At 33.6% G+C, this 23,555-nt stretch overlaps 2 protein-coding genes across 2 annotated transcripts in view; one reads left to right on the top strand and one right to left on the bottom strand.

Annotated features, from left to right (window-relative positions):
* Positions 1-6,131: 6,131 nt before the first annotated feature.
* On the top strand, positions 6,132-8,947 carry LOC106468436 (tubulin alpha-8 chain-like). Its single transcript, XM_022396773.1, has 6 exons — positions 6,132-6,188; positions 6,388-6,598; positions 6,918-7,219; positions 7,336-7,598; positions 7,948-8,212; positions 8,581-8,947. Exons 1-6 carry the CDS (start codon positions 6,186-6,188, stop codon positions 8,872-8,874), a joined length of 1,338 nt encoding a protein of 445 aa, XP_022252481.1. The 5' UTR covers positions 6,132-6,185; the 3' UTR covers positions 8,875-8,947.
* A 3,344-nt stretch (positions 8,948-12,291) lies between these two features.
* LOC106468435 (protein FAM91A1-like) overlaps positions 12,292-23,555 on the bottom strand; it is a 23,925-nt gene continuing 12,661 nt past the window's right edge. The window contains 10 exon segments of the mRNA XM_022396772.1: positions 12,292-12,936; positions 14,230-14,299; positions 15,339-15,858; positions 17,029-17,104; positions 17,378-17,491; positions 18,535-18,645; positions 20,440-20,527; positions 21,798-22,039; positions 22,418-22,504; positions 22,931-23,132. Of these exon segments, the coding sequence (XP_022252480.1) occupies positions 12,802-12,936; positions 14,230-14,299; positions 15,339-15,858; positions 17,029-17,104; positions 17,378-17,491; positions 18,535-18,645; positions 20,440-20,527; positions 21,798-22,039; positions 22,418-22,504; positions 22,931-23,132 (1,645 nt within the window). The 3' untranslated portion in view covers positions 12,292-12,801.

Genomic DNA, 23,555 nt, shown 5'->3' with positions numbered 1-23,555 from the left:
AGATAAATGGTGAAATATTACGACACTCGTCTTTTATATTGATGTACTTACACAAGGTAGGAACCTACAGGAGAACAATTATCTATGATGTACTTACACAAGGTAGGAAAATATAAAAGACGAGTGTCGTAATATTTCACCATTTATCTGAAAGATGAGATTGGTCAAATTTGAGGGTGAATACCCTAAATTTATCTGGTTAATATCACACTTTTAAGGAAAACAAAGGTTATGTGTGGTGTGTTACATGTATGTGGCAACAACAGTGAGAGTTAAATTTGTTCTAGACATATTTAAACTCTGTGAAAACATCTCTATCTATGATATAATCAAGTTAAAAAATGTGAAACTGTAACACTAAACATCGCCATATCGTACATTGTAGTAACAACTTCACCATTACTGTAACACTAAACATGGTATATTGTCTTGAGTGGCATTTATGATACCACAGTATGTGGACTGGTCAGTAAATAATAAATGTTAGCTTCTGAAATTGATAGAACCAATGTTTGGATAAAAAAAAACATTCTTATTTATGTCTTTATAAATTAAATAACACTTAACTGAGTATTAGTATATGATTTATAATATAATAGATTAGTACAACATCACAGAGTAGAGAACCAAGGATTCTAATGTGAAGTTTATAAAACTTAAGAAGAAGCAACAAACATGGATTTATTTATAGTTTCTTTTGTTGACGTTTGAATTCGTGATAATCTTTTTCTGTTATATTATAGCTGTTTTAAAACTACAGGAATATTCTTATGTGAGAATACTTAAAGTAGGGTTAGCTAAGAGTTCTGCAATGGTAAACTATTCAGATGACAGAAAAGCTCATTTATTTGTGTTTGTACTAGTAAATTTATTATTATTAAAACAACATCAACAACTACGAGTACTTTAATTATCGAAAACAAACTAATTATTCATAGAAATTGAGTTTTATCAAAACATGGTTAGTACAGTACTGCCTATATCATTATAGGCCTATTTCTACAGGTCAACATTTTTACTCCACGTTCGTGTTTTAAACTATTTTCTCGGCTACACATAAAGAAATAATTGATTAAAATAAAACATGTTAGACCTATTCAGATACATAAAATGAAACTTTCTGATCAATGATATTCTTAAAAAATTCCTGTGTCATTTCTTTCTTTCATATGTTTCAATGTTTTCTTTCTGTGTATATAAGGGTTTGTATGAACGTAAGAGACAAAATGCCGTTACTAGTTATAGAATAACGCAGACACAAGTCGACAATTATAATTTTATTGAAAAAATACCCCTGTTGATTATATTTAAATAATTAAAAGCAGAAACTCTAAGTATTTGTCAATATGTTGTAAAAACAGTGTTTCAAAACAAAATTTCCGAAAATTCAATACTTAAAATATGATATGAATATTACACTCAATTATATAATTCTTTTCAAGAACAAATTATATATTATATAGAAAATATGTATCAATTGTTTGTTTGTTTTTAGAGAAAAAGTCACATTGAACTATCTGCGGTGTCCACCGCGGGAAATCGATCCCCGAATTTAGCGTGAACTTATCGCTCTCTTATCGGGGACATATATATATATATCAAATATCATACAATTATCTTAAGTATTTTAAGTGTGAGAAAACAAATCATGACCACAAGGATGACATCATGTCACCTTTGCGGTTTTGATAGGGGTAACAGGAAAGAACTTGGTTTTAAATACAAAACAATAACAAAAAGATAACAAAGCCAAGTTGTTCATGCCACTATCCTCGCACACGTGACCTAGAGCCATACGAACGTGTTCGAGCACAAGGATGTGGAAGATCCGAGCTATTACCCAATTCACTGACAGAAATGGGAGCCACCAGTCTCAATACATTACAGTGAAGTAACATGTAACTTCCTTGTAAGAGGGTATGTCTAATGATAAAATCGTACATGCATCAAACCGAACCGAAAGAAAAATTTACATATTACATTTCTTCCCTTTTATATTTCCAGGCCATCCCTAATTTCAAACTAAAAAAAATCAAATTCTAATCACACGTCGCTTCAGAAATCGTAATAGTTTATCTCACCATTTGGCCACTTGCTCAACACCAGTAACAAGTATTACATTTACAAAACAATAAAATAGAATATTTTCTCAGCTTTGTTTGTAATTAAGCACAAAGCTACACAATGGGCTATCTGTGCTCTGCCCACCATGGGTATCGAAACCCGTATTCTAGCATTGTAAGTCCGTAGACATGCCGCTGTGCTACTGGGGGCTTTTCTCAGCTCATACACTTCCTTTAGGGAGGTGTAGTCGAACACACTACACAGTACCGGCAAAGGAGCCCTTTAACAATGAAATATATATATAAATATAACCCTTTAACAAAGTTCACTTACGCCCTTTATAAAAGAGTTGCTAACAATATCACACAACACTACAAACAAAAATATCCTTTAACAAAGAAATTCGTGTTCTCTTTAGGAAGGGACGCTTAAAAAAATGACAATAACCCTTTAAAATAGATGAACACAAAATAAAACCATTTGGCATTACAGATCAGAGTACAGCAAAAGTAATTATTTCATATAATAAAAACACATCGAAATACCCTTTGATGGAGAAAACATGCACTACAAAAACATAATTAAGCCTTTACTCAAGATCAAAAAATAAATTAAACACCGTAAAATTACCCAAGTGAGTAACTGTAGTTCTGTCTAATCACTTGTCCAGTCCCACAAATACAATGGCGTACACAACCAGGAAGTCACTCTGCCACTCTATCGAGTCTACGTTACTGCTACAATCCTCAGATGCACTAGTAACCGAGGGTTCGATTTTGGCCGTGGTGAAACGTAAGCAACTAGTATTTTCACCTCCCCTTGAGGCTCCTTACTCTAATACGACAGCCATGTTACATGGCGCTAATGTACTCAACCTTGTCCATAGTAAACCATGGACAAGATTAGATAGATTTCCCACCAAAACTATTGACCTGTTACTCAGGCAATGTTAGAATACAGTTTATGCAATATGCCCATCCTGAGGAGTCAATGCCACAACCGAGGTTTGCAATGATGACTTTTTTCTAGGATTCATGTAGTCTTGGCATGGTCAGAGACATGCCTATCCATTCCCATCTAGCATACCACCATTTGCCAGATCGATATGAGTTCACTGAGATGAGATCATATCCACTAAAGTCCTGTGTCAACCAGGGACTCCACTGTCCAATTGTGTATTTTAACAAGCACCACCCAGCCATGAAAGAGGTGGACTAATCACCACACCTTTTTTTGAACAAACTATTTTTTGTGCTCTGCCAAGTTGGAACTCTCAGATGCAACTCGGACTCCATTAGTTTTCAGGAGCCTACAAGACAACATCTATTGCTTTCTACCAGAACTCTTGCATCTACTTTGCAGTTTTTCAGGATGGAGGGTTATTTCTATCTTGTTGTGTGACAAGATAAGGACAATTCACTCAGAAATGCCCCTGCAGCTCACAACTATAGTATACACTCTGGTCCTCCATTCTGGAGTGACATCCATATGGAGGTATCAGTTACATATGCTGCCAGCTTCCTCATTTCCTGCAATCTGTCTCAGTTGACCATGTCAAACGTCATTGCCACAGATACCACCTCCATCTTGTTCTCCCAGGTGGTACTCCATGGTCTCATTCAGCTAATCTAGACTAGCTGACAAGGTTCAATATTGTTATATACACCAAAAAAAATCCTTATCTATATAGTCCCATCTGAAATTGTATATCAGTTTTTTTTTTGGAGGGGGGTAGGTACAGACCCTCCTTGGGGTAGCTGTAGCCTATGGGGTGATTATGGAGGAGCTTTATCGGTATATAGAGGCCTTTGTGGATCATGATAGGGGCCCTTAGAGTTTTATGCTAATCCTTTTTGAATTGTATAATCTGATTTGGCTATTCTTGACCTCATTTCATCTAGTCTAGGAGGCTGGCAGGCCCGCCGACAGGGGAGGGGGGACAAAGGGGGCAACTGCCCAGGGGCCCGGGCGAATGAAGCCCGGTTATGCCGTAAAGCCCGCAAAGCATCTTTAGGTTATATCTTCATTTAACGATAAAAACCATAGTTTTTGGATTTTCTTTGCATATAGACGCTTGATACATTAAAAACGACTGAAATAATAATTTGAGTAATAATTAATATGTATTTGTTGCTTTATAGATTTAATAGATATTTGTTGTTACTTTATGGATTTAATATATATTTGTTGTTACTTTATAGATTTAATATATATTTGTTGTTACTTTATAGATTTAATATATATTTGTTGTTACTTTATAGATTTAATATATATTTGTTGTTACTTTATTGATTTAATATATATTTGTTGTTACTTTATTGATTTAATATATATTTGTTGTTACTTTATTGACTTAATATATATTTGTTGTTACTTTATTGACTTAATATATATTTGTTGTTACTTTATTGATTTAATATATATTTGTTGTTATTTTATTAACGTTTTTATGCTTATACAGTGAGGTTAAAACTGCTGCTGCTATGATTTTGTCTGGTTTATGAGCTCGTTGCTGTCCTAATTTAGGATCTTTTTTTTAATAAATTCTTGAAAATGTTAAAAGAGAGAGCGAGAGAAAGGGGAGGAAGTTTGCCCCGGGGTCCGTGCTGGCTCTCGACGTTCCTGGAGGCTGGACAAGAGGCGGAAAGATGTATGTCGTTTTTAAACTGTATAACCTAATTTGACCATTCTACACCATGTTATGCCTAATATGGGTAGTTTTGACAAGAAGTTAAGCTAAGCCTTTTTAAACTTTATAATCTGATTTGACCATTCTAGGCCTAATTATATCTAGTTTAGTCAATTTTGACAAGAACGGAGAGAAGTAAGCCTTTTTAAAATTCTTTAACTGATTTGACAATTCGTGATCTCATTACGTTTAGCATAGGTAGGTTGGACAAGTTTGTTTGTTTGTAGTTAAGCACAAAGATACACAAAGGGTTATCTGAGCTCTGCCCACTACGTGTATCGAAACCCGGTTTCTAGCGTTGTATGTCCGTAGACATACTGCTGTGCCACTGGGGGCGGTTGGACAATAGGTAGACAGAAGCAAATCTTTTTAAACTGTATTACCTTATTCGACAGTTCTTAACTTAGTTACGTCTACTAGCACAAGGCAGTTTTAATAAAATTTAAAATGGAGAGCAATGAAGCCTTAGTAAGCAGTCTAATTATTATTATTTTGTAGACTTTATGTGTAATAATAAATCTTTTTGGCTTTCCTCCAAAACTTATAATTAAAATAACGTATTTATAAACATTTTTGAAGAAATTGGAAATTTTCTCACCTGATTGTACATAAAAAGGTAATTTTTAAACCAACATGTGAACTCATCAACGAATTCCGACTTCTTAAGTAACTAAACACTATTCTTAGCTGTTCGAGTGAACAGTGTATCTTTCGAAGATGCTTAATTAACTCGAATAACTCAGCGCCCTCTGTCACACAATTAACGATTTATGTTATAGCGGAGATAGGTGGAATACGAAGACTGAATTATTCGGGTCATACGAACTGTATAAATTCTGTCTCAACTTTCGCTGCCTTAGAAAATGTTTTGTGAAATGCCATGCTGAACAGAGCAGCGAAAGTTCTTGTACACAGTATCATGAAATTTTTTCATGATACTTAAGTAGCATGTACTACAAAAAAAGTAAATGTATCGCTTTAAAATTAACTCGATTTTGTGTTTTTTTTATTGTATGAGATATTTTACTATCTGGACCTATTTGTTATTTGTTCTTTTTCACAAAAACACGATATAAGTAAACGCTGAAAAATATCCTGAAACACGGCAATTAAAGGATAACACAATAACGATAAATAACAAAGTTTCAATATTATATTTTATGTTATACGTCAGACGCCAGTCTCAACTGTGGAAAATATTATGTGTATTTTCAAAGAATAAACGAAGTTTTAAACACACACGTTATTAGTAATCACCCCTTTAAAGTAATAATGCTTCAGTCTCGTTCTATAAGCGTGTAAGAAAACTAGTGATATGAGCATGCGTGAAAGACAGTAATATAAATACTTTGTTCGAGGTTGCGCTATTGTAGTTTAGGTTTACGCTGTTTTGGATAGACTAATTCTGATTGGGTAGTTGTATTGATCTAAAATGGTAAGTATTGTTTTCTGAATGTAAGAATTTAATAGCGCCGAAAGATTGGAATGTGAGAAAATAGATTACTGTTTTTTGTATTAATATTTTAAAGATATTTCAATCATTTGCAATGAATATTTAGTGATGACAATAAAATGTAATCTATACCACGTTAATAGGTTTTTCGACAGTTAACGATTGTTCACTTTCTCTGTAGCGCGAGTGTATAAGTATTCATATTGGACAAGCTGGTGTCCAAATTGGGAACTCGTGCTGGGAACTTTACTGTCTGGAACACGGAATTTCTGAAGACGGCGAAGTTTTTGCTGATGACACCAATGACTCTTTCAGTACTTTCTTCAGCGAGACAAGTGCATCCAAACGTGTGCCACGTGCTGTTTTCGTGGATCTGGAGCCATCAGTTGTCGGTTAGTGGAAAGTAGTACAGAAACTTGCAACATCTCTAGCTATAAGTAGAACCACAACTCTGGAACTGTAGGGCGATTTTATTGGTTTAGAACGGTGGTCTTAAGTACACAAGTACAGTAAACTTTGCATATCATAAAATAATGGAAAACCCGAAAATTAACATTTTAGTATCATTTGGTAATTGTAAATTCTGTGTTCATTCTTGAACACTTCCACTAGATGTAAGTCTTGTTTAAAATTAGTGTAGTTGACTAAATATTACTGTTGTGTTAATGAAGAATCATTGAATAGAATACTTGTTGTGGTGCATAAATACAGATTCGGTCAGGACAGGCAAATACCGTAGACTCTATCATCCTGAACAACTGATCACTGGTAAAGAGGACGCAGCCAACAACTATGCTCGAGGCCATTACTCTGTGGGGAAGGAGATTGTTGATTTAGTTTTGGACAGGATTCGAAAACTTTCTGAAAATTGCCAGGGTCTTCAGGGATTCCTCTTGTTCCATAGCTTTGGTGGAGGAACTGGATCGGGATTTACTTCTCTCTTGATGGAAAGGCTCTCTGTCGATTACGGGAAGAAGTCTAAGCTGGAGTTCTCTGTATACCCAGCTCCCCAGGTAACTTCTTTCACACTTTTTTGTTACTTGTAAGCACTTTTATTCCCTGACCTCTCTTGGGATAACAAAATAAATGTTTAAAATGGAGGGAAAGGTTTTACACAAATCTCTCGTAGGTTTCGACGGCAGTTGTGGAACCTTACAATGCAATTCTAACGACGCATACGACTCTCGAGCACTCGGACTGTGCCTTCATGGTTGATAACGAAGCCATTTATGACATCTGTCGAAGAAATCTGGACATCGGAAGACCATCTTACAGTAACCTAAACCGGTTGATAAGCCAGATCGTCTCTTCCATAACGGCTTCTCTTAGATTTGATGGCGCTTTGAACGTGGACCTGAACGAATTTCAGACTAACCTTGTACCTTACCCTCGGTAAGAAAATCTAATTTTATTATTAAATGTTAATACTCAAGATCTGTAACATTAGTTGTTTTATATTATACAAATATAGTTTTATAAACTTAATCTCCACAATGGCGTGTAGCTGTAAACAGGAAATTAAATCTTAAAACAACAACAAAAACTGCAGTCTTTGTAAGAATTATTGTCCAGTAAGCACTAAGTTTTATAAGAACACCAACTATTAAATTAAGTCTACAAATAACGTGAATGTTCTATGAACTTTAGATTTTGGGATAATTAGCTTCAATTAATCTTAAGTTTTTCTTGGATTATGACCTGAACTTTTTATTGCGACTCATTTCTGATCTATATTCCATAGAATCCACTTTCCACTTGTAACTTATGCTCCAATAATATCTGCTGAAAAGGCCTACCATGAACAGCTATCTGTTTCGGAAATCACCAACTCGTGTTTCGAACCTATAAACCAAATGGTGAAGTGCGACCCTCGTCACGGAAAGTATATGGCCTGTTGCATGTTGTATAGGGGTGATGTGGTGCCCAAGGATGTGAATGCAGCCATCGCTGCCATAAAGTCAAAGAGAACGATACAATTTGTAGACTGGTGTCCAACGGGATTCAAGGTGACTTAACTCTTTGTTTAATTAATATAAACACAGCTGTTGAGTTCTTACTCCTAATACTAATGTCGTGGCGTTAAAAACAATCTTGTATTTTAATAAACCTACACAATACTTTAAATGCTAAGCTCTTCTACATATTCCTTAACTATTGTAAACTACTAAACTATGTCTGAAGTTCTTGTTAAGCCCTAGTAGTGTACGAAAGGCCTCGTCGGCACCAAATGTGATTAGAGGTAGTGTAATTTAACATTCAGTTAACTTAAAATCACTAAAGATTTCTCATTTCCAAATAAAATACTATTAATATTTAATAATGCAAATATTTGTTTTACGGTTTAAGCATTTCTTTATTCCTCTACTTCTCGCAGGTGGGCATCAACTACCAACCCCCCACGGTCGTGCCGGGGGGAGATCTAGCTAAAGTCCAGCGTGCCGTCTGCATGCTCTCCAACACGACTGCTATCGCCGAGGCGTGGGCTCGCCTCGACCACAAGTTCGACCTTATGTATGCTAAAAGAGCCTTCGTTCACTGGTACGTAGGAGAGGGGATGGAGGAAGGGGAATTTTCGGAAGCTCGGGAGGATATGGCTGCTTTGGAGAAAGATTACGAAGAAGTCGGTATAGATTCAAGCGAAGATGCAGATGAAACTGAAGATTTTTGAGTGTTTTGATTCTACTTTCTGTTGTATTGATGTTTCGTGTTTGAGTCTTTGTACCAAGTTCTTTTAAATTAAAATACAGAAATTCTTTAAAATGTAGCCGATTAAAATTTGCATGTTTTTTGAGAATTTTTTATTTTAAGAATGAAGATATACTTACAAGTTGCTTGATCAGATCTTTTCACACAATGTACTTAAACTCGTAAATATCATAACTAAAACATCGTAACCCTCTTAATAACCAGGAAAGAGGGGGGGGGGTGTACCTCGGTGTACTTCTTGCATGATAACGTTCTTGAACTACCGGTCTCCATGCTAAGGACGTATTGAAGTTGTATCTTGTAAACCTTCTCCGGTTTCACCTCGTTACATAGAAGTATGTAAGCTGTTATTAGAAAGTAACTATCCAACCTCTCTATAAATAAAACATCAGTTTTGTGCTAATAGGGACACACACTTGCAGACATACAGCCGGAGTTTTTCAACCGAAGCTACAGATCTGAAGACCTAAATTTAACGTTATACACAGTGTTGATAGACTGATATGTTAACTTCGTAGCGAACTCTAGTGGCTGCTTTCTTGTCCAAAATTGAAGAAGAACGGGCTGATAATTCCTTGCATCGTGACAAATTTCTTACACTTTCCAGTAGTTGTAAAACCATAAAGTATCTTCTCCCATCATAAAGTTAGAAACTGTCTATTCAACTTCCACTAATTAAATACGAAGTTGTTGTTGAATAACGACTTAAATGAAAAACTTTCTATTTGACTTTTTGTTCTTATTTAAATTTCGCACTCCACCTCCCACCAAAGTATCAACAGCCTCAAAGTGAGGAGCATTATATTTTTTCTCTCACTCACTACGCCACGCTTAGCTCTCAGCCTAGTAGATGTTTATATCGGTAATTATGTACTGAAATATGTCCTAAATACTTTTTTTTTTCTGCATGATTAGTTATTCCGAAGAAACTAACTGTAATACCGCTTTAACAGGTACATTAAGTCATTGTAATCTCTTGCCATCAAGTATTTGTATCGCTTACAGTAAGCTATTACGTCTCGCTGTACTACTGCTGTATTCTTAGTATAGGAATCGGCCTCGTGCGGCTGTTGTAATAAGTTATGCTTATTTTTTGTAATGTGTTATAAATGCGAGATCCAGTCCATATAACAATTAATTTATTTATTTCTTATTTTCCGAGACGTTTCCACATTCACTTGTCAGCTTAATTTGATTCTTTTCAACATAAACTCTGTAACTAAAGTTAGGCCTAACTTCAAATATAACTCGAGACGAACTGCGAGATGTATACTTTATTCAGCTTTGTTCGATAATCAGCAACTGAATAGATGTGATAGTTATACTGTTGCGTGAGCAAGGTCACGTGACTAGTGTCACGCGCCCTGCTTTCTGGAAATATCTTGTACCTTCGTGAATTGTCGGGAGATTACTAGATATAGGGTAGTCTGGTATATATAAGAGGGTGACAACGTGACGGGAATAGTGTGTGTGTAGGTAGTGAGTAATTGAACTGCAGTCAGGAAGTATTGTTGAAGTTAACGTTCGTTGTTTAAACGTTTGTAAAAGAGCGACTGTTGAAAATAAGTGTATCGGTAAAGTTATATTCAGAAAGAATAAACCAGTTTTATTAAGTAAGGACTTGTGTCGCTAAAGTTTCGTCGAAACGAAGTTACGGAAAATCAATTAACAAACGGAGACGTAACAATACTAATATTTCCCATTATTTCTCCATGTCCAAATAGAAACGGTTTACTACACACACACGATGTATCATATATTCTATCTTTATTTTTCACTTAGAAAAATTTACATTTTTTAACGTGGCACACATTTTATTAGAAACAAAGGTAGCACGTTTGTGATAAGAGAAGTGATGTTTTCACCTTAATATTCATTACACTACGATTAATATGAATCCTAACTTTAAATCTTTATACAAACAATTTATAAAACGGCTCCAGTGTTTATGCCAATCACCTGACTAGAGAACTAAACTCTACCTGCTGCTGCTACGTTTTTACAAAGTATAAGCAATTCCTCATTTTAACACACAAGTTACAAGATCACTAACTAAAAAACACATGACCCAGGTTGTATCTTTCATGTAATGTGCTCAACTCCTCCGAACTAGAAACATAGAACTGTTACAAGGTAAGGCAAATCGTAGTTGTTTTACTCTGATTTCTCTTCTGACTCGCATCACAATGTACGATTAACAATGCAATTCAAAAGAAAGGAACAACACATTTTACATTAATAACATCGTTCCTGTTTTTGTTGAACTGTATCCTACTCATTCTGAGGAAATAGCCGTTCCTCTTATTATCAAAGATTTCCGAATACTTAAAAAAATAAAACTTACACGGAGAGAAAAAAAATGGTCTCAAACTGAAAAAAAATCAGAACAAGTCTTTTATTTTATATGGAAAACTTTGTCCTTTTCATCTTCAAGTAAGAGTTCCCCTACTTTTCATATTGGGTAACACAAATATGCTAATAAAAAGATGAACATAAGCTTGTCCCCTAGTTTACAGCTGCAGATAACCTTAATTAAATAGTTGTTAATTTGGTGATAGCTGTCTTACACTGTACCCAAAGATGAAGACTTTAAAACTGTATCTTTTTAACTAGAAGTTAAATATAAGATTGTTGTACTTAAAAGAGAAGAACTACATATATAGATAGATAGCTAAACAATCTACGACCACAACAGATATCAATGATATAGAATGTGTGACTATATTAAAATCGGTCAATTTTTAGCACTGTAGTTCGGTTTTCCAATTATCTACGACAATGATATTAAATGTATACTGTTGTAGTTTTGTTTAATTTCATTCCCGGGATATATAACTGTTAGTAATAAAGGAAGAAATAACCTTTGTATAACTGTTTATAAAACCAGTCTTGTGTAAAACTAGTCTTAAAATGTATCAGATGATCAACTAATACTGGTTTAGTTGATCACCTGATACATTTTAAAACTAGTTCTACACAAGACTTGTTTTATAAACAGCTGAACCAGTATTAGTTGATCACCTGATACATTTTAAAACTAGTTATAGACAAGACTGGTTTTATAAACAGCTGACACCAGTATTAGTTGATCACCTGATAGATTTTAAAACTAGTTAGACAAGACTGGTTTTATAAACAGCTGAACCAGTATTAGTTGATCACCTGATACATTTTAAAACTAGTTATACACAAGACTTGTTTTATAAACAGCTGAACCAGTATTAGTTGATCACCTGATAGATTTTAAAACTAGTTAGACAAGACTGGTTTTATAAACAGCTGAAACAGTCTTGTGTAAAACTAGTTATAGACAAGACTGGTTTTATAAACAGCTGACACCAGTATTAGTTGATCACCTGATACATTTTAAAACTAGTTCTACACAAGACTTGTTTTATAAACAGCTGAACCAGTATTAGTTGATCATCTGATACATTTTAAGACTAGTTTTACACAAGACTGGTTTTATAAACAGCTGATACTGGTATCAGCTGTTTATAAAACCAGTCTTGTCTATAACTAGTTTTAAAATGTATCAGGTGATCAACTAATACTGGTATCAGCTGTTTATAAAACCAGTCTTGTCTATAACTAGTTTTAAAATGTATCAGGTGATCAATTAATACTGGTGTCAGCTGTTTATAAAACCAGTCTTGTGTAAAACTAGTTTTAAAATGAATGAACCTTAGTACATCTGTTACGTCCACACCTAGAAGATATGTACCAGGTAGATCTTTACAAGTAGATATACAGCTTATTTTGTGAAAATTGACAGCTCTAGCTCAATATCACTGTTCAGGAGAAGTAGAATCAATGATCGGGTAAGTCCAAGCTTGTACACTACCGAGAGCTGGCCTTGGCACTTGTTTCCACTACAGAATGGCATCATTTACCTTCCATCCCACACGGTCAATTGTCCATTGAAAAACAGTAAGTTCTGAGTGGGAAAAGGAAGCTCTAATTCCACACCAGGCCGGGTCGGTGGGAACACAAAGTTTTTACCATCTGGACAAACCTTTACTTCCTTTAGAAACAAAGTAATATGAATATCAAGGACTTATACAAACAAAGAACATAATTATACTACTGGCCTATATAACAATCATGTAAATAAAACCAAGCAATGTTAGCACTAGTCTTAACTAGCCTACTTAACAATAATCTAAACAAAACAAAGTTAGCACCAGTCTTAAATAGCCTACTTAACAATAATCTAAACAAAACAAAGTTAGCACCAGTCTTAAATAGCCTACTTAACAATAATCTAAACAAAACAAAGTTAGCACCAGTCTTAAATAGCCTACTTAACAATAATCTAAATAACACCAAGCAAAGCTGCACTAGCCTTAGGTTAAAATTCAGTGTTACTATCCCCTATGCTCATTCTTGTAATGATATTAATTTGTCCATCCATTCTATCATATTAACTCCATTTATCATTACTTTAATATCCAGTCAACCATATAACTACATTTAATTATCATTTATATTCATTCAACCATATAACTACATTTAATTATCATTTATATTCATTCAACCATATAAGTACATTTAATTATCATTTATATTCATTCAACCATATCAATACACTCTTAATCTCCATCCATCCAACTAAACCACAGGTTTATTTCACCTTCTACACTTTATGTGAACTTCCATTTGTAAATATACATGACTTTCCGTAAACTATATAACACTTAATCTCCATCCATCCAACTAAACCACAGGTTTATTTCACCTTCTACACTTTATGTGAACTTCCATTTGTAAATATACTTGACTTTCCGTAAACTATATAACACTTAATTTCCATCCATCCAACTAAACCACAGGTTTATTTCACCTTCTATACTTTATGTGAACTTCCATTCGTAAATGTACTTGACTTTCCGTAAACTATATAACACTTAATCTCCATCCATCCAACTAAACCACAGGTTTATTTCACCTTCTACACTTTATGTGAACTTCCATTTGTAAATATACTTGACTTTCCGTAAGCTATATAACACTTAATCTCCATCCATCCAACTAAACCACAAGTTTATTTCACCTTCTATACTTCATGTGAACTTCCATTCATAAATATACTTGACTTTGTAAACTATATAACACTTAATTTCCAATCTCCATCCATGCAACTAAACCACAGGTTTATTTCACCTTCTGTACTTTATGTGAACTTCCATTTGTAAATATACTTGACTTTCCATAAGCTATATATTTGTGTGCCTGATTATATCACTTACAGTTGCACTCAGCAAGACACAGAAAATACTTAATAATACAGTTGTTTGTGTGTAAAAACCTTCCCCACCTGATAGTTAGATATAAACTCCAACAACCTAAGGCACAGTTTGCGGCTGGAACGAGTCAGGTTCTTGAGGCTAGATAAACAGTCAACAACATGTTAATATCAACCATACAAAAGAGGAAACAATGGTAAGAGTAGCAATGATTTTTTTTTCTCTGTTTGCCTCATGCTTAATATATACATTCATTTGGAACTATCTTGTTGTTTACACTTTGTGTATGTAACTATCTTGTTGTTTACACTTTGTGTATGTAACTATCTTGTTGTTTACACTTTGTGTATGTAACTATCTTGTTGTTTACAGTTTGTGTATGTAACTATCTTGTTGTTTACAGTTTGTGTATGAACCTATGCTGTTGTTTACAGTTTGTGTATGCACCTATGCTGTAGTTTACAGTTTGTGTATGTAACTATGCTGTTGTTTACAGTTTGTGTATGCACCTATGCCGTTGTTTACAGTTTGTGTATGTAACTATGATGTAGTTTACAGTTTGTGTATGTAGCTATGCTGTAGTTTACAGTTTGTGTATGTAACTATGCTGTAGTTTACAGTTTGTGTATGCACCTATGCTGTTGTTTACAGTTTGTGTATGTAACTATGCTGTTGTTTACAGTTTGTATATGCACCTATGCTGTTGTTTACAGTATGTATATGCACCTATGCTGTTGTTTACAGTTTGTATATGCACCTATGCTGTTGTTTACAGTTTGTATATGCACCTATGCTGTTGTTTACAGTTTGTATATGCACCTATGCTGTTGTTTACAGTTCAAATATGTAACTACACTGTTGTTTATATAGTTCAGTTATCTAACTACATTGTTTAGACCAGTGGTTCGCAACCTTTTTCCAAGGACCAGCTAGTTCCGATCCCTAAATTTTATAGGCTGCTTTATATAATACTAACTTCCCATGGTAAAACAATGTACTTCAATAGCTATATTGTAAAACACAATTACTTTTCCAACCATCTTGCAAACGGCTGAAATTTCCAGCAGTTGGAAGCTACTGGTTTAGAGAGTTCATGTCTCAACCTAAAATTCTTACCTCTGTGGTATTATAAGTTGTTTTGCTGATTTATACAGTTTGGTTCTAGACTTATGTTGCTTACCTCTGTGGATTACACAGCCCATGCTTCACTATCTTATGGCAGACATCTTGATTTAATCTTCCATCAAACAAGGGAATTCCAAAGCTACAATCAAGTATGACCCAATCTTTCTCTTGGAATTGGTCCTCTTTCCTAGTAGTTTCATCTTCGGCATCTTTTTGTGGGTCATCAGTTGTATTCGAAGAGTAGATGTTGTCTGAACTACAAGAAACTGAATCTACAACATCAAGTCTCTCCAGCTCAGATACCAGGAGCTCTTCAGAATCCTTGCTCGTGATTCCGTTGACCGGTAGGGTTGAGATAGAACTTGCTTCTGGCTGGTAAATGTTTGTAGAAAAAACCTCTGAAGAGTTCCCACACAAGTTGAGGAACGTAGAGGAGCTATCAGCAATTAGAGTTTGGCTAACAGAGCTGGTTAATCTCATCATCGTAATGTAGCCACAGCCATGCTTCAAATCTATTTCCTGGGCAAGTAGTCTGATGGTGTTATGATGCTCCATGTGGTCACTTGAGAACTTTCCTATAGACCAGGTATATACAACACATGAATTTACCTGTACAAATGTGGGTAAGTAATATCATTCTAAGTTAATTAATTACCAAAATTTGGATCAAGTCCACTTCATGAATATAGAAAATTATAACATTTGGATCAGATCCATCCCATGAATGTACAAAACTATAACATTTGGATTAAATACTCCCTCCTGAATTTTGAAAACTGTAATATTTGGGTCAAATCCACCATATGTATATACAAAAGTATAACATTTAGATTAAATCCTCCCTCTGAATTTAGAAAACTATAACATTTGGATCAAATCCATCCCATAATTATACAAAACTATAATATTTGGATTGAAAAAGAATTGTTAATAAGATTAATTGTCAGATAACTAAGAAATACATAACATTTGATTTTTGAAAAACAAAAATAAAAAGTCCACCAGCAAGATTTATGGTATGGATAATTCACTAAAAAAAGATAAAAATTTTATATTCTGATCATCTGTTTTATTTTACATGACACTTTATACCAGCCACACAGCACTAATCTGATCTACTGTGAAAACCTTGTGTTTAGGTTGCTACAGTAGATCAGATTATTGTATGTGTTTAGGTTTTCACAGTAGATCAGATTATTGTATGTGTTTAGGTTTTCACAGTAGATCAGATTATTGTATGTGTTTACAATAATCTGATCTACTGTAGCAATCTTAACATATACAAAAATCTGAGCCACTGTAGTAATCTTAACACACAAACTAATCTGGCCCACTACAACAATCTAAACATTATCACTACATTAACCCCAAAAAATAACTAGAAAAGTGTACATATAAGACACTATCACTACATTAACCCAACAAAACTACCTAGAAAAGTGTACATATAAAACACTATCACTACATTAACCCAACAAAACTACCTAGAAAAGTGTACATATAAAACACTATCACTACATTAACCCAACAAAACTACCTAGAAAAGTGTACATATAAAACACTATCACTACATTAACCCAACAAAACTACCTAGAAAAGTGTACATATAAAACACTATAACTACATTAACCCAACAAAACTACCTAGAAAAGTGTATATATAAAACACTATCACTACATTAACCCAACAAAACTACCTAGAAAAGTGTACATATAAAAGAACATCCATTAAATCAGTAAACCCACCTGGAGAGTTGGTATGTTCAATATCAGAATCAAAGGGGAATGAAACATAAGAAAATTCACCTCTGGTCCCTTGTGCCTAGTTAGAAAACAAAATAACTATGAGGTACATTTCTCAGAAATAGATATGACTTGTTAATAGTTTCCTCATTAAGTTCGTACTTAGTATAAATCACCAATGGTTGACTTTACACACCTATAAGGAATTAATTAACCTCACATTATTCATAACCTCAAATAAAGAAATAAAAATTTGTATAATATACAAGTGTTATCTCGAAAAATATGTACGTACTGTGAAGTACGGTATAAATAGAATTAAAATTATATTAATGAGTTATTAATAACGTACCTGAATTAACACAGCAGAATGATAAAGAGCATCATTCAGTGTTGTTAGGGCATTAGAAGTTGGAACAGTTCCAGGGTCATGACCCCAAGTGGTCACTAATATCTTGTCATAAGCCTGAACAGGAAGTTAAAAACAACTTACACACTGGTTTCAGTTTTTTCAAGATGAAGCATAAAATTTAGAAAAACGTAATATGCAAGTTCCTAATTAACTGTATCAAACAAAGTAAATGTGTTTAAACTTAAATGCTACATTACTATGATTAGACCACCACATTCTTGTAACACTGGAAGTGGGTGTGTTATATTTTAAAACAGTTGCAACGTGAAAAAAACTCTTTTGGTTAATTATCTGATTAAATAATGATAACCAATACACTCTGAAAGATCTACTGGTCAGTAGCTGATCAATGAGGTAAATAAATAGTGATCCTTTGGTCAGTAAAGTAACTAACATTGAGTTAACTACAATATACATTTTACATTAAGAATCTACCGGGTGAAAACTGGTTATCCTGTGAGTTAAGTAAAATACACATTTGACATTAAGAATCTACCAGGTGAAAACTGGTTATCCTGTGAGTTAAGTAAAATACACATTTTACATTAAGAATCTACCGGGTGAAAACTGGTTATCCTGTGAGTTAACTACAATACACATTTTACATTAAGAATCTACCGGGTGAAAACTGGTTATCCTGTGAGTTAAGTAAAATACACATTTTACATTAAGAATCTACCGGGTGAAAACTGGTTATCCTGTGAGTTAAGTAAAATACACATTTGACATTAAGAATCTACCAGGTGAAAACTGGTTATCCTGTGAGTTAAGTAAAATACACATTTGACATTAAGAATCTACCGGGTGAAAACTGGTTATCCTGTGAGTTAACTACAATATACATTTTACATTAAGAATCTTCTGGGTGAAAACTGGTTATCCTGTGAAATGATAAACAGTAAGATCAGCAGCTGATTGTCAGATCAAATAAGTATAGATCTGTTGAACAGCAGTATGATCATCATGTTAAAGAATGATAATAATAGCTACTACTGGTTAGTAAGTCAAACAAAATTAAACAATTCATTGTGAAAAATGTACTTAATCAGGAAATAAACCTCAAATACTCTAAGAAGCAACTTCTATACAAAACCGACCTGGAAAACTCTAGGAAGGACCCTTAACCTTGTACCCTTCACAAGAAGCATGGTTGGTGGTCCACTTTTGGTTAGGGTGTAGACGAAAAGTTGGAACCAAACAGAGCTGACCTGAACCCAAAACAAAGGATTAAAAAAATCTTTGAGTTCTGTTTGAGCTTCCTAGTATGGCTTAATTGACTTTTTCATAAAACAACACAAGAGCAATAAAAGTTTCAAACACATATTTTATAAACAAAGAAATCATCAAGGATTATACAGTTCACTAAGTGTATGCTGGACAGTAATCAAAACAACTTTTGTCTGTCAGTAGAAGAATGTGTTAATAACACGCTGTGTCTGAATGTAACGTGTCCTTGTAGATAACAGTTAGTCATCCATATTATGCAATTAGCTGATAACAAAATACACACATACAAGTCGTTCATGATGCAATTAGCTGATGACAAAATACAGGTTTATAAATGGGTAGAAAATAAAAAAATCTATTACATACATCAAAAACAGCTTAAAAAAAAAAAAAGAGATAAATATAGGTTTACAAACAGTTAGAAAATAAATATCTATTACATACATCGAAACCTGTCTAAGAAAAAAGATAAATACAGGTTTACAAACAGTTAGAAAATAAATATCTATTACATACATTGAAACCTGTCTAAGAAAACAGATAAATACAGGTATACAAACAGTTAGAAAATAAATATCTATTACATACATTGAAACTAGCCTGTGATCAAAAGATTACACAACTTTACAAGTGTAATATTGCTTTGTTGTTTCAAGGTGTTAAAGGCTGCTAAACTTTACATATGAAACAATGTCAATTTGGCATGTAAACATCAGTTAATAAAAGTTTGGAGATGGCTTGAATGGGTAATGAAGAAAACTTTATTATAAAGTACAATGTTTCAATAATATTATGTCATCATCGGGTACAAGTAGTTTACATAGACACAGGAATATATATACAGTATGGAACAAAGAGGTCACATGACCAGAAATTGCTTTACAGCTTAGTAAAGTATCTTGGTATCCTGGGGTGTTGGTTTGATAAATTAAGATAGCTTCCTTTATTTTGTGTTTGTTGATGTTTGGTTCTTTGTTTAAAATTACAGTTTTGTACAGATATATTGTTGTTGTTTTTTAAGTTACAATGGTGGTAAACATGGGAGGTTTTTTTTTATTATGTTCAGGGAAATTGGACAGTTATATCTCATTATTTTATAAATAACGTTGATATTTTGTAATGATTTTAGTTTAAGGCTAGTTTTTTGAGTGAATTTGAAGTGAACAGAAATTTTATGTTTAATGAAAAGTTTTCTTCAAGTGTTGATTATTTTTGAAATGATTTCAGTGATAAATGGTAAACTGCAGTGTAATGTTGTGTTCTCATCTGGTGAATTAGCATCAATTTTGTGTTTCGAGTTTTGAAGTTTTTGTTCTGGTGGTTGTGTGGAAATGTTTTGATGTGAATGAAGGAATGCTTTATAAAGTCAATTTTTTCATCTATGTACTCAGTTGAGCAAAGTCTTGAAGTTGTATTTATAAGGTTTTTTAGTATATTGATTTTTTGGGGGGGGGGTTCTTGGGTGGAATTTCAGGGTATGTCAAGGCCTATGTGAGCGATTTTCAGGGAATTTTGGTTTTGAACTGTTTGACAGCCAGTAACAGATATCCTTGTATTCAAAATTAATAGTCTTTTTTTGTAATTTTTATCTTAAAAAAGAGCACTTTAAGAGAATTGACAGGAATTCTTATTCTGCTACCTGTTAAAACATATTTCTTAATTAAACAAGTATTCTATCATCTTTTCATTTAATAGGAACATTTAAAAACAATGAATTTTAGTAAGCTGTACTTTATAAAATCTAAAGAAAGTAAAAACCATGGTAATTTCCTTACCTCAGGAATGGCAGGACCTAGATGAGGAGGAATACAGCTTGTTACGGGTCGAATCTCATTGCTCAGTGGGGCCATTGAAACTAACAACCTAGAATACATTGAGAACAACAGTTTAACTAGAAAGGAAAAAAAAACAGGTTATTGAAATTTAAGTAATTAAAAAAAATTGACATTTATATTTTTCATAATAAACAGTCATTCATGTCTCAAATAATCCTCCTTCTTCAAGGTATGCAAATATAATGTTGTTCTATTAGTTCAATTAGAAAAAAAATACCAAATTTGTGACAAATCTAATACTTAAAAACAATATTTCTCATTCAAAATCTATTCTACCTGTATTATATTCTACAGTCATCACAAAAAAACAAGTACCTATGAATGCCTCGTTTCTCACTGAATGTGATTGTTTTGATGTAAAGGTTAGTGATATTGTTAATTGTTCTTAACCTTGATGTAAAGGTTAGTGATATTGTTTATTGTTGCTACCTTCATGTAAAGGTTAGTGATATCGTTTATTGTTCTTAACCTTGATGTAAAGGTTAGTGATATTGTTTATTGTTGCTAACCTTGATGTAAAGGTTAGTGATATTGTTTATTGTTGCTAACCTTGATGTAAAGGTTAGTGATATTGTTTATTGTTGCTAACCTTGATGTAAAGGTTAGTGATATTGTTTATTGTTGCTACCTTGATGTAAAGGTTAGTGATATTGTTTATTGTTGCTAACCTTGATGTAAAGGTTAGTGATATTGTTTATTGTTGCTACCTTGATGTAAAGGTTAGTGATATTGTTTATTGTTGCTACCTTGATGTAAAGGTTAGTGATATTGTTTATTGTTGCTACCTTGATGTAAAGGTTAGTGATATTGTTTATTGTTGCTAACCTTGATGTAAAGGTTAGTGATATTGTTTATTGTTCTTAACCTTGATGTAAAGGTTAGTGATATTGTTTATTGTTCTTAACTTTGATGTAAAGGTTAGTGATATTGTTTATTGTTGCTAACCTTGATGTAAAGGTTAGTGATATTGTTTATTGTTGCTAAACTTTATGTAAAGGTTAGTGATATTGTTTATTGTTTCTCATCTTAGGCTTCAAATGGTGCTGAAACAATTAGTTCTGTTTAGTCATGTGTATAACAATACATAGCATTTTGACCAATAACATAATTTATGTTTTAATGTCATTCAAGATAGTTCTTTCAGGCAAACAGATACTTAGAGAATTCTACTTCCTAGACTTGTTCAAAAGAAGTCCTAACTAAGCAAGGAATGATAAAATTTCTCTCATTTTAGTTCACGTCTTATTAAGATAATATACAGACAATTATCACACTGAATGAATCATTATATCCCTCACGCATAATTCTTGTTCAATAACCGGCCACACGTCTCCAGATCAAGGGTTTGCAGGCTTTCACAGCGAATAAGATCTAAGCCAAGGCCACTTGTACTTCCACTGGAGTTACTCGTGATGTCATCTTGTTCACCACCTGCTGAACATACCAATCCTTGGTTATAGCGAAGGAACAGAATTGTGTTACGTAACGTAAGAGCATGGTCAAAATATCTCCGAGCCTCTCCTTCACCAACATCAGCAACCTAGGAAGAAAAAAAATTCACAAAGTTTATAGTCATATCATGATTTTAGTTCTTGCTAAGTAGCCATACTAAAGAGATCCTGTTTACATTTAAAGAATTACTACTACTACACTCGTACAAATATTCGACTGCCTTGCAAAAGGAAAATACTAATGATATTAAAATAATTCAATAAATAAGGGTACTAGATGGTTAAACAGATTAAATAATATTTTACTTAAACATTAGTATCACCCTAACCCACCCTTATGTTAGATATCAGCATATCGAGCATCTGGATGGGCAACGAGAGCTTACTTAATCGAAACGATCAGTGGTGGTTATGATATATAAACAGTTCACTGCTTCAAGGTCCTCTACCTGTTGTAATCAACTCACCTTTTCTAGCTCAGCAATAAAACTATCTAAAGACTCATCTGCAAGTTTCCCAACTTCGAACATGGTCACAGCATGGCTCTTCAAACCCTAGAACACAACAAAATTTAACATCAACCAAGTATGCTGGTACACAGACAACTACATACATTAATAACAGTTTTCTATATACTTCATAAAGCTTTTTATAACTGAAAACTAATTACGTAGAAAAGTCAAAGAGAAGTGCTGATCAGAACATTGAATGGAACACAGTGTTAAAGTGGTGTGTATTGCATTGAACTAACTACAACACAATGATTAATTAGTGTGCAAGTGCTTCTTGTGTAAATTAGTTTTATAAGGCAGAAAATGAACAACATTAAAATCTTATCAACATCTAAATTTCTAGCTTCATTTCATCAATGTTTCATGTCTACAGGATAAATATCACGCTCTGCTATATAGTTCTTACCAAATTAAAGACATTTTCTAGATACTGGCTGAAACAAGTAATAAATGTTTCACAATACTTACAACAGATAAATTTCCCATCATAAGGAAGGCAGTCAAGGTGGAGTCAAAAAGGAACCCAATTCGCTTGGAATGTGTCGTGGCAGACAATAAGGTGGAAACTAAAGCACGAGAGAGACTGTTTGTATTATACGAGTCTTGAGTTATCTGCAATTAAATATGAGTAAGTAAACAAAATCCATTTGAACGATTATATGGGAATAAACTATGAAATATTATGTTTTAATGATTACGAACAATACTTAAATCCCATTAATATAGACAGCATAAACTAAAAACACAAGAACAATACAAAGCAGCATATTTAATGCCTGCTTTTTACAATGTAACTATGAAATTTACCAGAAACTTAAGATGTCATCTAATTACACACTTTTCTTGCCATCATCTCCGAGCGTTACAAAGTAATACCTTGACATTATAATACACTTGACAATACAGGGTTGGTGCAAAGTGTTGATCTAGTTCGTCACTGTGTGTTACAAGTTGTAAAACAATTCTGATATTTTCAGCTGGAGTGACACCGTACACTACAAGTTAAAACAATTCTGATATTTTCAGCTGGAGTGACACCGTACACTACAAGTTAAAACAATTCTGATATATTCAGCAGGAGTGACACTGTGTG

This window comes from Limulus polyphemus, unplaced genomic scaffold (assembly GCF_000517525.1).
Source record: "Limulus polyphemus unplaced genomic scaffold, Limulus_polyphemus-2.1.2 Scaffold3008, whole genome shotgun sequence".
Classification (NCBI taxonomy): Eukaryota; Metazoa; Arthropoda; class Merostomata; order Xiphosura; family Limulidae; genus Limulus; species Limulus polyphemus.
Note: the sequence above shows the minus strand (reverse complement) of the source record. Positions and strands in the feature narration are given on the sequence as shown.

Excerpts from the sequence above, each read along its gene's own strand:
- LOC106468436 (XM_022396773.1), top strand. Across the intron at positions 7,599-7,947 it reads AACCTTGTACCTTACCCTCG|AATCCACTTTCCACTTGTAA; the intron begins GTAAGAAAATCT and ends TATATTCCATAG. Across the intron at positions 8,213-8,580 it reads GGTGTCCAACGGGATTCAAG|GTGGGCATCAACTACCAACC; the intron begins GTGACTTAACTC and ends TACTTCTCGCAG.